At 40.5% G+C, this 23,221-nt stretch overlaps 1 protein-coding gene across 4 annotated transcripts in view; it reads right to left on the reverse strand.

Annotated features, from left to right (window-relative positions):
* Positions 1 to 23,221, reverse strand: part of ULK4 (unc-51 like kinase 4) — a 427,885-nt gene that overhangs the window by 143,771 nt on the left and 260,893 nt on the right. For 3 of the 4 annotated variants that reach the window (XR_012060581.1, XM_072941052.1, XM_072941053.1), the window contains exons 33-34: positions 6,881 to 7,047; positions 3,647 to 3,745 (exon numbers count right to left, since the gene is read on the reverse strand). Coding sequence is in view for 2 of the 4 variants with exons in the window: in XM_072941052.1 (XP_072797153.1) it covers positions 3,647 to 3,745; positions 6,881 to 7,047 (266 nt within the window). In the remaining 2 variants the exon portion in view is untranslated. Of the gene's footprint in view, positions 1 to 3,646; positions 3,746 to 6,880; positions 7,048 to 23,221 lie in introns of those variants that run through there. The other variant, XR_012060582.1, reaches the window with a different exon arrangement.

Genomic DNA, 23,221 nt, shown 5'->3' on the forward strand with positions numbered 1-23,221 from the left:
ATAGTACTCAACAGTGAAAAACTCAAAAGTTTCCCACTAAAATCTGGGGCAAGACAACGATGCCCACTATCACCACTCCTATTCAACATAGTCTTTGAAGTCCTATCCACAGCAATCAGGCAAGAGAGAGAAATAAAAGGGGTCCAAATTGGAAAAGAAGAGGTAAAAGTGTCACTATATGCCGATGACGTTACTATATATAGAAAACCCTAAAAGGTCCACACAAAAACTACCAGAGCTGATTGAAGAATTCAGCAAGGTAGCAAGTTACAAGATTAACATTCAAAAATCAGTTGCATTTCTTTACACTAACGAGGAATCAACAGAAAAAGAAAGTATAGAAACAATCCCCTTTAAAATAGCACCCAAAGTAATAAAATATCTAGGAATAAATCTAACCAAGGAGGCGAAAGAATCATACAGAGAAAACTATAAACCACTGATGAAGGAAATTAAAGAAGACTTTAAAAAAATGGAAAGATATCCCATGCTCCTGGATTGGAAGAATCAATATTGTTAAAATGGTCACACTGCCCGAGGCAATCTACAGATTTAATGCAATCCCTATCAAATTAGCCAGGACATATTTCACAGAACTAGAACAAATCATAATAAAATTTATATGGAACCACAAAAGACCTAGAATTGCCAAAGCATTACTGAAGAGAAAGAAAGGCTGGAGGAATAACTCTCCCAGACTTCAGACAATACTACCGAGCTACAGTCATCAAGACAGCATGGTTTCGGTACAATAACAGACATATAGGCCAATGGAACAGAATAGAGAGCCCAGAAATGAACCCACAAACTTTTGCTCAACTCATCTTCAACAAAGGAGGCAACAACACACAATGGAATAAAGACGGTCTCTTCAGCAAATGGTGTTGGGAAAACTGGACAACACCATGTAAAGCAATGAAGCTAGAACACTCCCTTATACCATACACAAAAGTCAACTCAAAATGGATCAAAGACTTAAACATAAGACAAGATATAATAAATCTCCTAGAAGAAAATACAGGCAAAACATTATCTGACATACATCTTAAAAATGTTCTCCTAGGACAGTCTACCCAAGCAATAGAAATAAAAGCAAGAATAAACAAATGGGACCTAATGAAACTTACAAGCTTCTGCACAGCAAAGGAAACCAGAAGTAAAACAAAACAACAACCTACGGAATGGGAGAAAATTTTTGCAAATGAAACCGACAAAGGCTTGATCTCCAGAATATATAAACAGCTCATACGACTTAATAAGAAAAAAACAAACAACCCAATCCAAAAATGGGCAAAAGACCTAAACAAGCAATTCTTCAAGGAAGAAACACAAATGATCAATAGCCACATGAAAAAAATGCTCAGTATCACTAATTATCAGAGAAATGCAAATCAAAACTACGATGACGTATCACCTCACACCAGTCAGAATGGCCATCATTCAAAAGTCCACAAATGACAAATGACCAATGCTGGAGAGGCTGTGGAGAAAGGGGAACCCTCCTACACTGCTGGTGGGAATGCAGTTTGGTGCAGCCACAGTGGAAAACAGTATGGAGATTCCTCAAAAGACTAGGAATAGACTTACCATATGACGTAGGAATCCCACTCCTGGGCATATATTCAGAAGGAACCCTACTTCAAAATGACACCTGCACCCCAGTGTTCATAACAGCAATATTTACAATAGCCAAGACATGGAAACAGCCTAAATGTCCATCAATAGATGACTGGATAAAGAAGATGTGGTATATTTACACAATGGAATACTATTCAGCCATAAAAACCGACAACATAACACCATTTGCAGCAACATGGATGTTCCTGGAGAATGTCATTCTATGTGAAGTAAGCCAGAAAGAGAAAGAAAAATGCCGTATGAGATCAGTTATATGTGGAATCTAAACAAAACAAAACAAAACAGAAATACAAAACAGAAACAGACTCGTAGACATATTGTGGTTGCCAAGGGGGCGGACAGTGGGAAGGGACAGACTGAGATTTCAAAATGTAGAACAGATAAACAAGGTTATACTGTGTAGCACAGGGAAATAGACACAAGATCTTGTGGTAACTCACAGCAAAAAAAATGTGACAATGAATATATGTATGTTCATATACCACTGAAAAATTGTGCTCTACACTGAAATTTGACACAACATTGTAAAATGACTATTACTCAATAAAAAAAGTTAAAAAAAAACAATAAATCTAATTGGAATAAATTCACCTATAAAAGAAAACAAATCTCAGAAAGAAGCAAACACCAAAACCTTCCCTGTAAAATATATATATGAGAAATAGAGTGTCCCAGAAGTTTAACTGAAATGGATTCTTCATCTGCCTTTAAGCTATTTTTCTTTTTAAATCTTAGTTGCTATTAATATAATCATTATCCTACACATCACATATTGCAGCAGTTATATTTAATGGGGCTGTTTTGAGTCTTTTATGTGTCCCTAATGAGTATGTGATTTGTGTTAATCCTCTGTTCACTGGAGCCGCATCTGTGTCCCGCCCTCAGCCTGTCAGAGGGCTGGCTGTCAGGGTTCAGCTGTCCTGCTCTGAGCTGAAGCTGTTAGGGTTGCTACTTTCCCAGTAGTTTCATGCAAAGCCTACGCCAAAGACCCTTCCACTCTGCCAGGGACATGTCTAGTTCCCTGGGATTTGGGGTTCCCTCACGTCACTGTGAGCCCCCCGCCACTTTTTTGTGACTGCTCCAGCCCACAGATGCTACTACTTAGTATCTCGGTACTGACTGATTTTCTCCCGCTTTTTAGTTTTCACTCATTTGAACCAAACCTTTGTTTGCTGAATATAAGGAAGTCTACAGGATTAGTTGTTCAAACTGCATCTGCCTTCCTTTGTGCCACAGGGCAGAAGAAGGCAAATCCTAGCAGCCTTCAGAGAACTGAAGAGCTGTTGGTCTGCCTCGGTGAAGTGTGGGGGCCACAGGTAACACCTTCCCTGAGTTACCTGCGCCCCTAGTCCTTGGATCCATAAATCTGGAAAGGTGTTCAGGGAGTTCTGTGGAATTTCACAACCAACCCTGTGACTAATTGCTTTGTCCAAGGCTGGAAGTCACGTGTCTGTAACGTAGGGTCCTCTTTACATTTGATCAAAACTGTTCCGTTGGACCCAACTGCGAGTCCCTATTGGTTTCTATTCATATACTTAGTGGTCTTGTGCAGTCTCACTTGTTTTCATGTAATTTCACTTATTTCACTGTATTTCTGTGGAGACTGAGAGGGTAAGGCTTTAGGTCTGCCTGTGCATCTGTTTCAGGGGAGTTCTGCAGGCCAAGTATAACTCTAAAATAACTTTTTAAAAGAGAACTGATTCCCATAATGGATTTCTTCTCCATTCTTGGAATTCATCTCTGGAATTTTTTTTAACTTCACATTCATTAAGAAGAATTTGAGACTCTGCCTTACTTAAATATCCACTTGAATGATAAGACACCTGGTGTTAAAGGTAGAAACTTAGTATTTCCAGGCAGAATAATCTTCTGAAATATCTTTGGATTCCAGCTTTGAAAGGAACTAAAATGGCATAGAAACTCAAGACATCATGAAATTCAAACAAAGTCACTCCCCCCACACCAGGAACGCGCTGAGACACACACAGGAACGTGTGCGAGCTCTTACCAGCGGGATGAGCAGGCTGACCAGGTCTGTCAGGGGCCTGCTGAGCAGCAGTAGGTCTTCGGCGGCCTGAATGTTCCCTCCTGAGCCGGACTTCTGTGCCTGAACAGGGAGAAGAGCAGGGAACGGGTTCATGGCGATGAGTCAGCTTGGCTGTAGGAGCCAGGTCCACCCAGCCCAACAGACGACGGGGGCTGAGGAAGCACTCATCCTCGGGCCTGGGAGGAGAAATTATGCTCTGTTGTCACGTGACAAAGAGCACACACGTCCACCGCCACTGCTCAAGCCACAGAGGCAGATCTGGGTGGCTTGCAGCTAAAGCAGTACCAAGAGCTGTTGTTGGAGGGGTGCTGTGATGTTCACATAGCGTCAGGGCTGAACACTTCATTGTCCCAACCATTCTGAGGCTAGGTGATGGGACCCTCGTTTCTCAGCTGAAAAAACTGAAGTTCAGAGAGGATAAGTAGTTTGTCTAAAGTCCCACAGATAATGGGTGAGGAAGCCAGAGGATAAACTCAGGCTAAATGACTCCAAATCACATGAGCTCACCTCTTCTGGGCATTTTTATGCACACTGTATGACGTAGATGAAACACATCTGCCTCGCTTCCCTCCCTATATGCACACACTTGCTCAGGTCACACCTGGAATACTGACTGATCTGGTGAATAGGCTTTGGACCACTGCATGAGTAGGCTTCTTGATATCTGTCTACACTGCTTAAGAAGTATGGACTTAAACTGCAATGGAAATGAGTGGCTTTAAGTATGTCTTTTCCCAGGAGTTTTATAGAACTAATTCCAGAGGAGATGTCTATCACAGAGGTAATTTTACACTGAGAAAAGGCACTGATTATTTATTGTGTCTGCTACAGCATGTGCACATTTCATTGACATATATCCTCTCTGTTTTTAACTTCACTCAGAGTAAAGCTACTTTTAGGTAATGACCTTTGCCAGAGTCTGTAGAGCAAGCTGCCCTGTTTCAGGTCATTAACTTGGACTCCAAGGTCCCTCTCATGAATGCCAAGATTCCTTTTGCCTTCAGGCCTATGGATGGAGTTGAGATGCCTGCTTTCCTTGATTCAAGAGGACCTGACTGAAAATCAGACACCTGCCCATGTGCCCCTACCACACCAGTCAGTCCTGGGCATGGATTTGTTTCTGCTTCCACATCTCTCACACACAGCCCTTGAGGGGAGGAATTAAATCAGGACCAATTCAGAACCACAAGGCAGCTTGGGAGTAGGGACTGGACTCCTATGAGACTCTGACACCTGCCTCCCCAACTCCTCGCCTCCCTAGTATACATTCCTGCATCGTATCTCTCTCCTCCCTGAAAAAGAAAAGTACTCATAAATCTCAGCACTATTATCAGTTTCAACACTGGCAACACTCAATTCTTCTGCTTTCCAGAAGTTCCTGTTAGAAGCAGACACAGCTTTTGAACGCAGAAAAATCTCAGGTGTGGTGCATGTTTATAAATGGAAGAGGTGACTTATGCTTTGGAAAGTACTCACAGCTCAGTGTTCTAGAAGAATGTCTCTTTGATGCCTGTGTCCTTTCTTTTCCCAATCCTTTCCTCTAATTCAGTCTCAAGGACTCTGCCTCTTTCAGACTGAATCCAGGTATCATGGAGATCAAAGCTGGTAGTCAAAGTCCAAAGAAATACATTGGAGATATTACAGAGGAAGGTTCAGAAAGATGACAGCAGTAAAATATTAAGTGGTATGGAAAAAAACTGAAGAAGCAGAAAACAGTGATCTACTGGTACACTAGCAAACTGAAAAAGATAATTGGAAAATATTTTGTACTAAGAAGTTTTCTTTTAAACACTCTTGAACATCTACCTGATCACCTGAAATAAAAGAGGATTTCTATTATTCTGCAATTTTAAAAAATTTAACCTTCTGATCCTTTTTTATCTACAATCTGCATAATCTTTTACAGATTGATATCAAAGCATCTTGTGAGAGTAACTATTGACTAAATCTTGAAGAATTACATAAAAACCACCATTGTGGAAACTGAGATGATGCTCTCTGAAGAGACACTTACTGGGAAAGAGAGGAAAAACTAAGAGAAATCCATAATTCAGGATTCCGTGAGTTCCTAGTTATGCTTTACTGTTCATTTAGAATAATTACAGATCAGCAAACAGAAACAACCATGTAGTTCAAAGGTCACTTTTACTTACTGGCTTTACAAGTTTGGGTTAAAACTTACTGACTAGCTATCACCTTTGTTGAGGGGATCTTGTAATTATTCATTAAACCACACAAGACAAGCTAAATAAATACTTGACCAGCTTAACCATGGATAGAAGATGTCATTTATCATAATGATGAGTAACAGAGACTAAACCAGGGTCTAGGGATTCATCCTTGGCTCTGCTCCTAAGACTCCTAGCAAAGTGTCAGAACTCTGGTTTCAACCTGAGCTGCTGAATTGTCCAAGCCAGGATGCTGCCATTGGCAGACACCTGCAATTTTACTAGGATTCTAAACATAACAATGAATTCATGTTGGCTGTGCGCTTAGATGCATGACCTAAGTATCACCTGACTCTGTTGGTCAGAGAAAACATGAAAGGAAATGGGTATGTGGCAGTATCCAACACCTAGGATGGCAAGTCCTCAATAAACCCACACACCCTTCCTTTCTTAGAGCACGAGGCCAAGAAATCCAGGTGACGGTCTGGGACAACTTGACTTTTCTACAGCCACTAAATACACCTCTAGTCCTCAAAACTATCTTGTCGTCCCACATTATTGGAAATAAGGGAGAGCAAGAGCGAGGGTTTATGTGTTGCAAATGCATGTGTGTGTATCTATGCATATACAAACACATTGTATGTGTATGTGTGTGTGCCTAAAGATCTCAACCCACTCCTCCTTGCTAGCTAACCCATCCTGTTAGGGACGGGCTGCTGCGCCATCTCTGAACAGGAAACACTGCACACTGCTTGGCCAACTCTATGGGGCAAATGATCTCCGGGTCGACCAGTTCCCTAATTGGTGTTCAGAGTATCTGTTCTTGACACCCAAAGATGGCTAGTATATATGGTCACCCAAACATGGTCACCCAAACATGGCTAGTATATATGGTAGGGTCTCCCTACAGAATCATATGTTCTTTTCCAAAAATAGACACATTCGAGGAAGATGAGAGAGAAGAGGATGAAAAGGAAGTGTGACATGGCACAGGGTTGATGGAGCCACAGGGAAAGAGGTGATCTACCTGCAGAGCCAGCCGCACCACACCGGAGGTGTAGGTCAGCATGCCGTGCAAAATATCAAGCAGGGAAAACAGCAGGGCGGCAGCTGTCTCGTTGTTGTTTTCATTGTCCACGTCCAAGCACAGTGTGGCAGTTTCGGTGAACAGGTGACAGACATGACCAACTAGCCCTGAGGGTAAACAAGGAGCAGGGTAAAACATTCATCATCGATTAAAAAATAATGTGCCACGTCAACCCAACAGAACAGGTATGTGGAGTCGACGCTGTATAAACTCCAACTAGTCCTTCAACTGTACTCTGTACCAGATACCCTGGGGAAAGCTTTTTAAAATGCAGATTCCCGGCCTCGCTCTCGGAGAGTCCATGCAGGAGCCTGGGATGGAGCCTACGAATATACTTGTTCAAAAGCCTCCCCAGGTTAATTCTGATTACAGCGTTCCCCAAATTACACTTTGAAAAACACTGTCCTATGTGCACAGGCTTCACAGGGATCAAAGACTCCCTGACACTGGAAGAAAATGTGCTATATGCGAACCTCCTGTTCCCGGGTTCTGTTTGAAGGCACAGCTCTTCAAGGAATGACCACTGGCAAACCCAGGAATCTTCCAAGAATCCAGGAGTAATTGGGTCACCTCACGAGGATAAAATAATGAAGGATTTTTTTCTCACATTCATTCAAAAAAATTTGAAATGTTAAAATTATGATTTTAAGCAATTTGACAGACTATTTTTTTAAACTTTTTTTTAATGGAGGTATTGGAGATTGAATCCAGGACCTCGTGCACAGTAAGCACACACTCTACCACTGAGCTGTATCTCTCCATGCCCCCCTCATTTTAAGCAATTTGAAATTGAGAAATTGCCAAGTTCTAGCATTCTGTCTCTGTAAACCTCACATTAACAGCACAGTTGGTCTCCATCAACTTCTAGGTTTGATGTTAGTCTGTTACAACAAATACATTGAAGTTGGCATTTTTATTATTATTATGTCACATGACACTTGGAATTCACAAAATGACTCATATGTAAACATGGTGAAAAGATAACACGAAATATTATAAACCTAAATGGTGACAGAGACCTTCAGCATCAACAGATCTGAAGGTTCTAGAAAAAGTGAATCTTCAAATATAAATATCTTACACAAGCAGATGGGGGAGAAACATGGTAAGGAGGTATGACATGTGTTGTAAGCTGGATCTGCAATCCCTTTATTTATTGGACTTGCAATCCATTTGTCCCTAGTTCTCAGACGATAAATTAGATGGAAGCTCTGCCAAGCACAGCCATCCAAGCTTTGGTATCTTTCCCAAACAATGTACATTGTCATTTCCAGTAAACCAATCTAGTTTTCATAGACGAGTGCAAAGTAATTAAACTAAAAAATCAATTAATTTTGTCACTAAGGATGGCGAGAAACCAAAATTACAGAGCATCATTCAAAGTTGTGCTCCTTCTGGCAAAAACTAGTCTAAACCACAAAGCTGAAAATAAAGACACTTGAAGGGAAAGTAGAATGAATTATTAACAAAATTTCTCCATCAAATGACAAGGTTTGATAGCACAAGTCATCAGTGATGCATAATACAGAAAAGCAATGATCAGGATACGTGCATCACACCAGCAGGCATTCTGTTTTGAGTTAGAATGCATTTAGTCATGTGCACACTCAGGAATCAGCACCTGGCATTCGTGAGCTGCAGGTGGCAGAGAAGGGTATTAAGATGTAGTATTGGGTAAACACACACTACCAAAAAAGATGTCCTCCTTTCGGGAGTTCATGATTACTTTGTGACACATCATGTCAATGGTCCGAGGCGCAGTGGACCCAGCAACGTGGACAGCAGAGAGGGACATGGCTCTTGAGAGGCTCTGGATACCCATCTACAGGCTGCCTGACTCAGACTGAACAGCTGGTGAGCAACAATGCTCTGCCTGATCTTCATTCGTCTTCAATGCAATCGAATCCCTGCTGGGCTGGTAAGTCCAGCCTGTTGTGTGAAAAAACAAAACAAAACAAAAAACAAAAACAGGCAACAAATGCCAAGCTCTGACTTGACACATTGAAGTCACGTGCTGTCAGGGAAGGTGCTCATATGAGATTAGAAATGAAGTATGACAACCATATTTCTTTACAACAGCGATAATGCCAGCAAAGCCCATTAATATGATGTAAGTGGCCTAACCCAGCCATATATTCTCCGCTCTTTGTGGCCAGAACTTTCACTCAGGATGAAAACACATGTTCTTTCTTGTTTAAACTTTTTATTATGAAAACAAAGAAAGTCAGGAGACATTTCAGTAAAATGAATCCCTAACATCCTCTTCAATAATTACCAACAGCTTGCTAATATTGTTTCATCTATCCCCATCATCTTTTCGGTATTTTAAAGCAAATATCAGACATCATTTTATTTCTCCTGTAAATACCTCTGTTAAGTCTAACACTTTTTTAGAAACATAACCAAAGGCTATTACCACTTACTAAAATTAATATACTTCTGAATATACTCAATACATAGTCTGTGTTAAAAACTCAACCGTCTCAAACCTGCCATTTTAATAATTCATTTGCTTGAATCAAGGTACAAAGCAGATCCACACATTCCATTTGGCTGCAGCTCTTAAGGCTCCTTCAATCTCTACCAGCCCTTTCCCCACCTGCAATTTTTCCTGCCATTTATTTGTTGGAGAAATTAGAACATTTTTCCTATGGATGTTCTTGTACTGTTGTCCCTGTATCCCTGTATTTCATGTAAACTGGTGATTAGACCTAGAGACTCAATTTAATTCAGGTTCAATTATTTTGGCAATAATACTCGGAGCTAGGTACTCTATTTCCTGTTGCACTATATCTAGGAGGATATGCTGTCTGGTCGTTCCACTCTTAATGATGTTGAAATTGACCCGTGGGTTCAGGGGTTGTTAGCCTAACACATCCATTATAAAGTCCCCAATGAAACACTATCTACTAATGACCACTGTCCAGTCCCATTATTTCATTAGATATGGCAAAGTGGAATTTTCAAATTCTGTCATGCCTTCTATATTTTTTTCAGTTGGTTTTCTTCTATAAAGAACCTTCCTTTATCAACTTAATCAGTTATCATAAAATATGGTTTGCAAAGGAAAGGCAAGGGAAATGCTTAATAAATGTCTCTTTATTATCATTTACCAGTTATAGATCAATGATTTTGAATTATTTGCAACTACCAAATATGACCAAGGCAGAGGGTAGAGGAAGCTAAAAACCATGATCAAGGTTACGAAGGAGTTCATTTCAAAGCATCGCTGTGACTATAATGGGTTTTTTAATAATATATTTTATGGATTTTAATTGATATCAATCCTCTTTTATGCTAAGCTTGTTCAATCCTTTGCCACTGAGAGCCCTCTGAAAGTGTCCTACCTTCTGCTATTTTGTCCCAAGTTCATCTTATGAATTCCTGCCTAAGACTGGGCCTTAGCTACTTCTTCAAGGAGTCCTGGTTTCTTTTCATGAGAAATGGTATTTAGAGACCATGGTTTGAGCACTAGGAACATTCATTGTTCCAGTGACTACTGGGTCACTGATTCAGTGGACAGAGATAAAAAGTCTACATCTTTTAGACAGAGAAAAATAATGAGTTCATGCAGATATTTCCAATTCTAGAGTCTAGAAATGGACCATCCCCTTTAAGGTCAAATGATTTTCAACAAGGGAATTCTTCAGAAAAAAGAAATTATTTTCAACAAAAGAGAATGGAAAAACTGATCATCCATATGATGAAAAAAAGATCCCTGATCACTACCTCACATAATATTCAAAAGTTAATTTTAGATGAATCACAGATATAAAATATGAAAGTCAAAATTATAAGGGTTCTAGAAGAAAATGTAAGAGAAGATCTTTGCAGCTAGGAGGTAGGCAAGAGTTTTCAGGACTCAAAAAGCACCAGTCATTTAAAAATGGATACATTAGACTTCAACAAAAATTAAAAATTAAAACTTTTGCATATCAAGAGACACCATTAAGAAACAGACAAGCAAAAGACTAGAAGGAAATACTTACAAAGTGTATACCCAATAAAGAACTTATATTCAGAATATATAAACAATTCCTAAACTCAATAATAAAAAACCAAAATAGCCAAAGTTTTTTAAGTGGGTTAAGAGACTTGAACACTCAGTTTACAAAAGGTATGTCAATAAGCACATGAAAAGGGTTCAACATTGTTAGTCATGAAGAAAATATAAATTAAAATCACAATGAGATACCACCACATACAAACAGGAATAACTTAAAAAAAAAAAAAAACCTGACAACACCAAATGTTGGTGAGAGGATGCGGAATGATCAGAACACATAGATGCTGCTGGTGGGAAACAGGCTGCAGGGTTGGTGGGGTTTTTTTTTTTTATTAAATTTAAATACATATTTACCACATTACCCAGCAATTCCACTCTTAGGAATCCATCTAAGTAAAATGAAAAACTATGTCCACATAAAGACTCATCAGACCTGTATTCAAAATAGCCCCAAACTAGAAATAGCCCAGGTGTCTATCAACAAGAGAATCAATAAACAAATTGAGATGCACTCACACAATGGATACTACTCAGCAATAAAAAGGACTGAACCACCGAACCCCACAACACCATGGTTGACTCTCAAAAACAATGCTGAGACCCCAGAAACAAACAGATGAACACATTCAAAGAAAGCACATCTATGGTGACTGACAACAGGTTAGCAGTTGCTTCTGAGGGAGAGGCAGGACAGAACTTTCTAGAGTGACAGAAATCTTCTATGTTTTAACAAGGTGGGGGTTACACAGGAATGTATGCATTTTCCAAAACTAATTCAACTGTATGTAAGATTTGGATGTTTCACTAAATATAAACCATACCTAAATTTAAAAAGGCAGAGCTAAAAAAAATAGGTTGGGATAGACCAGGCGGTGTCAGAGGAAGTTAACTGAAGCAGTGGGTGCCATCTCTACTGGGAAAACAGCAGTGTTTACTGAGCTTTGTGCTTTGTGCCTGGTGCTGGGTTTTTACTTGGCTTTTTACAGTTACTGTCTCACCTGAATCCTCTCACAGCTCCAGGAGACAGATGCTGCTATCTCCATTTTCTATATGTGAAAACAATTCAGGATATTTAAGTAACCAGTTCAAGGTCACAGAGTAAGCAGGAGTCACAAAGTGATCTGAACCTGCATATAACACCGAGGTCCATGGACTTTGGTCAATACCACGGAGCCTCTGGGAACTACCAGTGGGGAGTTGAGACCAGAAGGCCAATGCGGAGGCCTCTGTGGTCACGGCATAACCAAGTGGGGTGGGGTGGGAATCAGGGAGGCGACAGAAACGTCACTCAGTAAGTGTGATCTGTGACTTCATGGCAACAGTGGGGTGTGGCCAAAAGGCATCAGTAAGAATTAGGAGAACTGGACCATCACTGGAAGGAGTGGGCCAGTGAGTGTTCTAGGAATTATAAGTTAGCTTTTAAGATACACTGAGTTTGAGACAACATCCAAAAGCCGATGCCCAGAGGCAGCTGGAGATGAAGGCCTAGAAACCGGGTAGTGATCAGATTAGGTAAAGAGAGGTGGGAGATGACTGGAGAGAGTGGGAAAGTTCCCAAAGACAGGCAAGACGGAGGCCCAGGTCACTGCCAGGTTACTGATGACTGCTGCAGGTAAAATCTGTTAGGTCCTGAGGCGTGCAGTCAGACTTCAAGTTGCTAGACCTTTCCTGTTGCACTTTCCCACGTAGCATGTAGGTTTGACATACCTCCTTTCACGACGTCCAGAATTTCCCCACAGAAGGAGTTAGGAAACACAGTTTCTTGGAAGGCAGGAGGGACTGGACTGGTATTGGCACTGACCTTCAATACCAGTTTTCCATAGCCACTGCGGGAGGGGACACAGGAGGGAGCCAGGCAGTCCCCTCCTGTCACCCCTCAGGACCTGAGGATCAGACTGCTCATACGGACATAGCTCTGTGAATGAGCTAACACGTGGTGCGTTTTACTGATGTGAAGGAATAAATCTAAGGAGGCAGCAAAGGGAAGGGAAGGAAGTTAACATCCCCTATTTCTGTAATTTCATTCTTCTCCTCAGTCAAGAGAAAGATACTGCACCTTCAAAGAGACCAAATGAAGTTCAAAGATGTTGCCAGGGCTGTGTGCTCCAGCATGAAAACCTCCCAAGGGATTTAAATGTCAGTGGGCACGCGTCGATGGTTCCTTCCCACCTTCCTCTCCCACGAGGCAGAGGCAGAGGCCTGACCCCTGGTGAAGGCCCAGTCATCCTTTTTGTTGTTATTCTAGGCCTTTTTTCCTGCCACTTTTCTCTCATCCAAAACCTGTCTGAGATACACTAGCCACCTGTGGCTTAGGTCAGCTCTGCTCCAGAGTGTCCCCTGTCCCTCCCCAGTGGGCTAGCAGGCGTGAATCTGTGTGCAGGAAGAGGAGGAGCTCCTGCAGGAGGGTGTTAAGATCAAGACTGAGGTTCTAACACTGAGGCAAACACACAAGGAAAGCCACAGCCAACTCTGTTTCCAGACCAGCATGTGGACCTGCTACAGGAAGTGAGGCTAAAAGCAGTTATCTATACAGACAGTATAATAAATAGGGTCCCTGTGCCTTAGAGATGCTGTACAGAGGCATCTGGGATAGCCTTCCAGTATTTCCCATCCTCTGGCCAAATGCCATCTTAATACTCCATCCTAACATCTCTAAAAGAAATCAAGTCATTAAGTCAAGAATCCAATAACTGTTCTGAATTATAACCAACTCTTCAAAAAAAGCCCAAGAATTACTTTGTATTAATTATAAGCAAATCTCTAAAGAAGTCATCCCCATAATATATTTTCCAGTGTTTAATGTCCCAGGAATACTAATGCACATGAGCTTTCCCCAGCTTTGGTCACTGGGTCCTTGGGATACTATTACTTTCTCAATATCTGCTGGAGCAGAGAACTTACCTAAGAGTATACTTTGAAATTCCAAGCTTTTGAAAGTACTTTATATATCATTAAGATTTGAAAACAACACTCTAAATCCAAATGAAACTCCCGAGATGGAGGCTTCCTGGCAGATAACTTTACATTTACATCATACAAACACGTGGCCATTTCCACTAAGGTTCATTAAAGGCAACCTAAACAGACAATCTGGAAGAGGAGTATAAAAGCATCTGTGAAATTTGATGTGGGGAAATGTGTTTTTTTTCCTCCAAAATTGATCAATGCTTAACCACACCACATCAGCTGAGTTAAGTGTCTTCTTTTAAATAGAACAATATGGATGGTGAACGTGGCAATGCCGTCCTGGAAGCACTGAAGGGTAAACGGAGGTGTCTGTGAACTGCGGGTCCTGAGCCACAGCATCCCTGAGCACAGCACCTCTTCTGGCTAAAGATAAGGAGCGCCCACTCACACACAGAAAGGACCCCAGATGATAATACTTTCAAACATCTCTGAGGTTAAAAATTACCCTCTCAGTGTAGAACTTCACCTGATAATTCCAGCTCTGTTAAGCTTGGGTCCCACCTGCCTGCAGACTGGCACAGGTGCGTCCTAAGAGGCCCTGGGTGTCCACTGTGCCTGGTGCCAGGCCAACACCTCGCCCTGGCCCTCGTTCTCCTCCTGCACCTGCCCTCCCAATTCTGCACTCCTCTGCCCTGGAGCTCTGGCGGCTGTTCTCATCTAAAGCCCTCCCCCTTACACCCCTCCCCACACCAAGGGCAAGAGAGGGACACCGAACAAGCCTGGCTTGATGGGATGATTCGCCAACTCCCAATTCTGTGCCCTGAAATCACTAGTTCATCGAACCGGAAACTGAAAGCACCTCACAGGCTGGGGGCTTCTCAACTATGACAGACGCTAATGTTTAAATGACATTTTTTGTTTCCGAGAACCTGAAGGGACTCTGGATTCAGGGCATTCATTTTAAATTACTTCCCTAAGAAAACTCTGTATAGGAGAGTATCTTAAAAACAAACTCACTCCAGCTCCCCCCAGTCCACAATGGTCACTGGATCTGCCTGTGATTAGCACAAGACCAGTTTTGCACTTAGTTCCACAGATAAAGAATACTGTGTTGAGTTAGTCCAAGTGTACAATTTATTCTGGTCACCTGTACCAGGGGTTACAATGCCCTTTTCTGGTTTAAACAGAGACCTCGAATTTCTACAACATGTAAACCTATTTCCATGTGGCCAAAACAAGTCTCTAGTTGCATGCTTGAGAGGTAAAAGTTTTGGAGAGAATGAACTTAGTTTAAAAACCACTGAAAGGAGAAGTTTAACACTTAAGGGGTTTATGCACTGAAGACATGAATTTTGATTATGCAGAAATAGCTAAAAGAGTTTAGGATTCATTTAAGCAAATCTATCTGGAACAATTTTTTTAAAGTACGAATATAAAAAGTAGATGTGGACACTAATTTCATACCTGAAGCTTACGGTACAACGTCATTTATGACTAATTCGAAAAGTAAATTTTATTAACTCAAAGGTGCGTAAACTTTCCAATTTTTATCAGGAAACAAATGGGTAAAAAACAATGCAACACATGCGTGCAATGCCCAGGAAAGTGCTAGAAGAGAGTCTGGTGGAGGACCAGGGAAAGAAACCTTCCTGGGAGGGAGGGGAACTCCTCAGCAGCAACCCAGCTCGAGGTCCACCCCAGAAGCCTGACAGCTTTGTCTAATTCAACTCTGACTCCATCGCAGCACGTGCTGAATTATGAAGCTGGGCCCTGAGCTAGAGATGTCCTCCTGAAGCCCACCCCCCAGAAGATCTGCAGGCCTTCTCTTTCCCCTTCCCCCGCCAGCTATCCAAGGCTGGTAAACATTCAGGAGAAAACTGCCATCAGTCGCTTCACCGCTGGTTCATCTGCAATATGCTGAGCATGTAGAATGTAAATTTCATAGCATCAGACAGTGAGGGAGCTAGGAAAAAAAAAACCCTCAAGGAAGGGCTCCTTCCCTTTCCCATAAAATGATATCAACATGTGAAACAGATCACAGAATAAAATGCCAGCTTGGTGCTATTATTCAGAGGGCAATGATCGATGGGAAGGCGGGGCAAGTGCTTATGGGGAAGGAGGGACGGGAAGTGGACATGGCAGGATGTGAGGGTCTAGACAGACAGAAGGGAGGAGGAGGGGCTCACTGGTTTTGATCAAGAAACATGAGAAAGATTTACAGTGGGGAATTGAATTCTTTGGGCTTAGCCTGCCAACTTTACCAAGAAGTCCTCAGCCACTGTTCCTACTGATGAGATATACTTCTGAGTTTGCATCAACTGACAGACCAAGACTTTGGAGAACCCAATTTTATAATATAAGAGACAGTCTACATTTATTACATCATTTTGTGGGAAAAGTTTATAAATTGGCTCATTTTTGGTTGGCCAAAATTAAAGAGAAAAACAATACCATTCATATTTATAGCAGAGAAAGCACACTGCACTGGGAGCCTGGAGATATATCCTGGTCTCAGCCCTACCAGAACATTACAGAGGGACTGTGGTCAGCTCACTCCTTCTTACTGAACCTTAATTTCCTTATTAGAAAATGAAGAAGGAGCACTATGTGACATATGAGGTTTCTTTTAGCTCTGATCTTTATAAGTCAGAATGTGGCAAATGAATATTATTTATCTGCCAACCTATTAAAACTCTACATGGAAAATCATTTCCATATACTTCAGTGAAGATTCATGATAACAAACTGTGACTATTAGTAAAATAAGTAAATAAATAATAAATACATCAAAACTCTGAACTGAAAGTTAGCTGTTAGAATCAGCCAGAGAAACAAGAATAACAGCAAAAACCTACACAGCTCTTATCATGTGCCAGGTACTAGTCTAAGTGCTTTAGCAGATATCTAACCAAACAATCTCTTTAACAAGTCCATTTCACAGATGATGAAGCTGAGAAAGGTTAGGTCCCTTTGCCAAGGCCATCTGGTACCACAGTCAGTGCTATTACCCACTATGCCACATTGCTTTTCTATAACTGAAATGGCCAAAAATGGAAAAGGAGGAAGAGACAACTATTCAGTATAATATGTGAATGCAAAAAAAAGAAAAAAGCAGATTTATGTAAAAAGAGGTAGTTAGGAACAGACAAGGATGAGAAAGGTAAGAGGGAGGGCCTTACACACCAAGTCGAATCTTTCCCACCACTAGAGAAATAAAAAGGGCTAAAAAATAAGTCAACAAAAAGAAGGGATAGAAAATTGCCATGGCACCAAGACACTCTGCCTTGAAAATAAATCTGCTTCATTAAAACCTTATTTTGCAGAAGCTATTTTAGCATTTGCACACAGCAAGTCTATTATCCCACGACAGTCTTCCACTCCAGTGACATCTTTCCACATTTAGTTAATTAACAGGTGCCACTCACAGAGGGAGCCCATTCTAGCTGAAAGTGCGGGAGGTGCAGAGCAGTATTAGATATTCAACACCAGTGCTGTCAAGTAAATGACAACAATCAGCAGGGAATGCATTTCATTTTCCATTCTCTGGTGGAGAAAATAAATATTAGGAAGAATTCAATATGCAGCTTTTACATATAAAATTTTGGGAAAAATCTGAAGTTACGTTGGAAATCAATTCAAGCTATAAAGAACTGGTAAAAGCCAACTTAAATGTGAATGTAAAAGATGAAGCTGGCTAGAAATAACCAGAGAAGAAAATAAATGAGGAAACATGGTTAAAAACAGAACATGATACTCATTCTTCACTTCTTTGTATTTAATCTCTCGAGAGCCCTTGAAACATCTGACCTTTTGGAAACGCTGCCTTCTCCTGGCTTACAGGACACCCCACTCTTCTGGGTTTCCTCCCTGCTCACTCCTTCTCAGCTTCCTGAAGCTCTTTTCTCCTTCACCCCACAATCAAGCACATGTACGTACCTACTAGACCGTACCTCTACAAGAGCTGAGACATCTCTTTGGGCTACTCCTATCTCACCTATGCCCAGCACAGGCCCTGGGTCACCCTAGGAACTCAAGAAACTTCTGCTGAGTAACTGACATTACCAAAAAAACGAAAGAGGGGCTCAGTCTAGAAATTCATACCTGATTAATCACTAGAAAATCCATTAACAAAAATTATACTTAACAGTGTGTGGAAATGAACAAACATCACCCAAATGAGAACAAGCAGAGGCTATACAGTGGTGTCAGCCACTGTTACTTGTGCTCCGCAGACACTCAAAGAGAGAGAGAGAGAGAAAGCTTCATAGTGATTCACAGACAGGAAGGCTTCAGTTATGCACTGATTGGTTGGCGTGGGGAAGCTGGAGGTGGGTTAACTAAAAGTAGAGTGCCTTGTTACTGTTTGGGGAGCATATTTGGCTTTCTGGGGCTGGCGCTGAGTTGGAAGTAGGGGCAAAAATTAAGGAAGCTGGCAGTTACTGACCAGTTCTTGATCCATTTGGACCAAATTCTACAGACGTGAGGGTTATCCTAGACTGGCTGCTGCAGAGGCTGAGACTCAGAAGTCTATTTTCATACACGATCTGACCACTGTCCATGTATATATCTAGCCTCTCAACAGTAGAGGCTTATCCTTCAAGGTCAAGAATACGAAAAGGATGCCCACTCTCAAAATTTTCATTAAAAATTCTGGTGGATAACCTAGCCAAGACAGTAATACTGATAGTTAACTACTTTGGTATTAATAGGCTTCTTTAATAAAAGCCTACTTAGAGAGGCTGGGGAATAATAAATTTTTAAACTATCAAAAAAAAAGAGGAAGCAGAACTACCTGCACCAACACAGAAATATATCTACGGCATATAATGTAGAAAACCAAGTTAATAAACAAGAAATATAGAATAATAGCATTTTTCATAGGCATTTAAGTGTAATTTTTAATTGAACACTTCCTATTATTTCAGCACTGTGCTGTTTTACACACATTATCTTTACACACATCTCATCTAATCTTCCATGGCCATCCAGGTACTATTCCCATTACACTGCAGATAAGAAAGTGGGGACCTTCCAGAGAAGTTTAAGTAAGGCATAAACCCAGGCAAGCTAACTCAGACTTGGCTTCTTCCTCACTACCTCAGTACCTTCCTACTTCTACTTGGAAAGCTCTATATACATGTATAATTCAGACCAACCCTAGGGAGTGAGGTCACTTTTAGCTTCACACACTTCTGCATTATTTACATGTCTATAATGAATATGTGTTGCTCCTATGACTGGAAAAGATACAGATAATTGACATCTTGTAAAACATTTTTTGACATCTTGTAAAATATTAAGAATAATGATTGACAGCGCTTTTTTTTTAATCATGGTATGAAATGTACAAATTGGCTAGCAGTGAGTAAAGCCTTCTGTTTAGGGTTCAATCTGAGACCCTAAAACACCAAGTAAAACTTTTACTCCATTCTGAGACTTTCACGAGGTTTGTTCCACCAAAAAGTTTCAAATGTCTCATCTATGAGGAAGCTTGATAACCAAGAAAATAAATATTACTTGGAAGCTTGTGGGACATTTAACTGCTTGGGTTTGCATATCTAACTGGGACAGCTTGGGCACAGGGCCAGGAGGTGGAAATCAAGGATAAGGAAAATGGAGCTAAGAAAATGACACGCTCTGGGCATCCTTCCTGGAGGTCTCATGCCTTTCAGGACTTCCATCCCAGTCCCTTCTGCCTTCACCACACCTTCCACCCACCACCCTCAACCCCCATATGAGCTATTCAATTTCATATACATTTCCTTCCATCTCTTTGTCATCTGTTATTTTCAACTAAGCCAATTTCTCAATTCAAAGGAAAACTTCAACTGGCCTTGGTGGTCCCTGAACAATACCATCATCCTTTCCCTCTTTCTTTTACTGACAATGTAGAGAAACTTGTTTTCTTTCCATTTTTTCTATTACTAAGTCACCAACAGAATTTTCAAAAAGTACTTCACTAGAAGCACTTCAGCATTTGATCATTTATTCTCAACAATGGCTTATTTTTTAGTGCCTTTTTGGGTTCTCAGCCACTCATCACCAGCTGGTTGGTTAAGAGAATACTTTTCTTGGGCACAGTAACAGGATCTTTCTGAAGACTAGGAGTATCTAGACAGTAGGATGTGTTATGCTTTCATTCTCTTGCTTGGCCCAGTGCTTCACAATCAAAATGTAGGTCTCCAGTGGAGAGGCCAAATCCTACTAATGACCTGATGAGCCAAATAACAGCACCATCTCCCTTCCTGGCACAAAGTTTTCTTCCTCTGAATCCTCCTCCTCCGACGCCAAGTAGGAATATATGCTTTCCCCCTAAACTTCATCTCCCCTGGCACTAGCGAAAAGTTCTTCTTTTCAGTACAAGAAATCCTGCTACATTTTCAAGGCAATCAGCACTAACACTCTGAGATCCAGTGAATACAAGTTCTACTATGGAGGAATGACTCAACTGATCCCACTCAAGGAAGATGTCACCTCCAACCGTGGCTAGCCAAATTCTAGTCACTAGACTAAACATAAAGGCTAAAAGATAGTATTTATATCAATACACCAACAGTATGACTAGAGTTATTCTAACATAGGAATTCTATCACTTTCCCAACTTTACTTGTTAACCCAATTCAGAGGATAGGATTCCCCGACTGACATCTTCAGGTTAAGGTCATAGGCATGATGAACCTAAATGCCTGTGCCCTTCTGCTGTGTTGTTGGAATGACTCCGCAACATCAGCTCCTTTCCTGGTCCAGTTTTGACTTGGATCACCACATAACTGACGTTACTATTTCAGCCTTCTGTCAGTTCTCTCCGTCTCCAATCTCTATCCCACAAGCAGGGCAGCCTAATCCCGCCCAGCATCACTGACTTAATGGCCCCTACTACTAGGAGAGCCTGTGCACTGGGCCAGCACTTACCTGACCAAGTCAAGAGTCCAGCCCGGCATTCAAGGTCATTCACACGCAAGTCTGCCAACACAGACCCCCATCTCCAGCCAGGATGTCCATTCTTGGCCCCCTGAGCCCTCATCCTTTACTCTACCTCTGAGCTCTATTCCTCCTGTTCTTCAAAGCTAAGACCGTCTTCTTCCTCATCAGCCTCCACTTCACTCAACGTGCATATTTCCACTCACTTCTTTCTCCTTTGAGAGCTGCTGTTTATGCCATTCATGTTTGCAATATCATCTTGAACTGCTACTTATCTTTTTCCATAAAATGTTTTTTCCTAACTAGACAGCACATTCCTCAAAGAAACTATAATAGAATGAAAAATACATTTGAAGAATACTGGAATATATATAGTTGAACTGAACAGGGTGCTTTTTGTGAGTTCTATAGTGCCTATCACAGAGTTTGGAATATAGAAGGTGTTCAGTAAATACTTTTTAAATGAATAAATGAATATGGAAATTATAGGTGACAGACAATAAAAAGCTTGAGGGTACGGACTACATCTTTCACATCATTATATCCAGAGCCCATCTCAGTGGCTAACACCTACCAGTGCTCAATAAACATTTGTGTGAATGACAGTGAGAAAAGTAAACAGAGACATGGGACAGTACCTAGGTGAAGGTTATGAATATCACAGATTAGAATCTGTTGCAAGAAGAAAAACATTCAGTTTAAGATAGTCACAGCCACTTAGAAGATGGAACTAAAGAGACAATCTCATTTACAACAGCAACAAAAGAAGACGAGACACTTAAGAATAAACCTAAAAAGAACTCTGCAATGTCTATGTGAAAAAACATTTAAAACACTGTCAAGGGACACAGGACATATAGACAAATGGAGAGTCATAACATGTTTTTAGATAGAAAAACTCAAAATCATAAAAATATTGATTCTCCCTAAAGTAGTCTATAAATCCAAAGTAACTGCAATAAGAATAAGCAATCAATTTGTCTTTTGAAACTAGACAAGCTAATTACAAGGTTACTATGAAAATTAAAATAGCAAGGAAACTTTTAAAAAAAGGTAAAGTAACTAGAAGCAGGAATCATCCCAATCAAACATTTAAATATACAATACTACTACAAAAACTGAAAGAGTTTGACACTGGCATGTGAGCGAATAAAATCAAAGGGACAAATGAAGAGGCTTGAAATCCAGACAAAAATATGCAGAAATTTTAATAAAATTACATTTCAGATCAATGGAGAAAAGATGGAAGTCACTTAACAGCATTGATACTACTGAGTAGTCATAATAAATCCTTCTTTCACAAGTTAAAATCAATCTCAGAAGAATCAATGATTTAATAATCAAAACTGAATCCATAAAAGTAATAAAAAATAATTTTTAAGTTTAGAGTTGAAAAAGCATTCACAAAACCCAGAAGCCACAGAGGATTTATAAATATTTAATAAAAAATTCTTGTATTTTCATATGAGATCGCTCATATGTGGAATCTAAAAAACAAAAACAAACAAACAAACAAAAACAAAGCATAAATACAGGACAGAAATAGACTCATGGACAGAGAATACAGACTTGTGGTTACCGGGGGGGGTGGGTAGAGCGTGGGAAGGGATAGACTGGGATTTCAAAATTGTAGACTAGATAAACAAGACTACACTGTATAGCACAGGGAAATATTCACAAAATGTTATGATAAATCACAGAGAAAAAAATGTGACAATGAGTGTGTATATGTCCATGAATGACTGAAAAATTGTGCTGAACACTGGAATTTGACACAACACTGTAAAATGATTATGAATCAATAAAAAATGTAAAAAAAAAAATCTTGTATTTTCATAGCAAAATACAACATTAACAAACAACATTAAAAGCCAAACAACAAAGTGGCAAGTATTTGCATAACATATCACAGGGTCAGTTTTCACTGACTTGTAAAGAATATGACAAACCAATAAGAAAACACTAAAACCACAGAAGACAATTGGTCAAAGGAAATTGAAAAGATGTATTTTTCAAAGAGAAGAAAATACAAATGACTCCTGAATAAAGAGATGCTGATACTAAGTGAACTTCTAATTTAAAACAGACTGAGATGACTGTGACATCCAGTCATGATGGTATAACTGGCATCAAGCTAGTCTTTCTACCATAAAAAATGTTAAAACCTAGACAAAATATATGCCACAATTGTTTTTCAGATGTTAGACAACAAACAGTACAGGACTCTGATTCCTGAAGAAAGGAAAAGCATGAAATGAGCTCTATAGTCACCATGACATTCTGCCTGGAAGACCTTTCCAGACTAAGGCACAGGGTAGTAGAGCCCAAGCAGAGCACGGCAGACTCATGCTGCTGAGGAGCAGGAGGTTAAAGTCAGGGTTTGCTGAGGAAGCTAGAGTTTGCCAGGGTGACTAATGAAAAGGATGGAGATTCTCAGAAAAGAAGCT

The sequence above is a fragment of the Vicugna pacos genome, chromosome 17 (genome assembly GCF_048564905.1).
Source record: "Vicugna pacos chromosome 17, VicPac4, whole genome shotgun sequence".
Taxonomy (NCBI): domain Eukaryota; kingdom Metazoa; phylum Chordata; class Mammalia; order Artiodactyla; family Camelidae; genus Vicugna; species Vicugna pacos.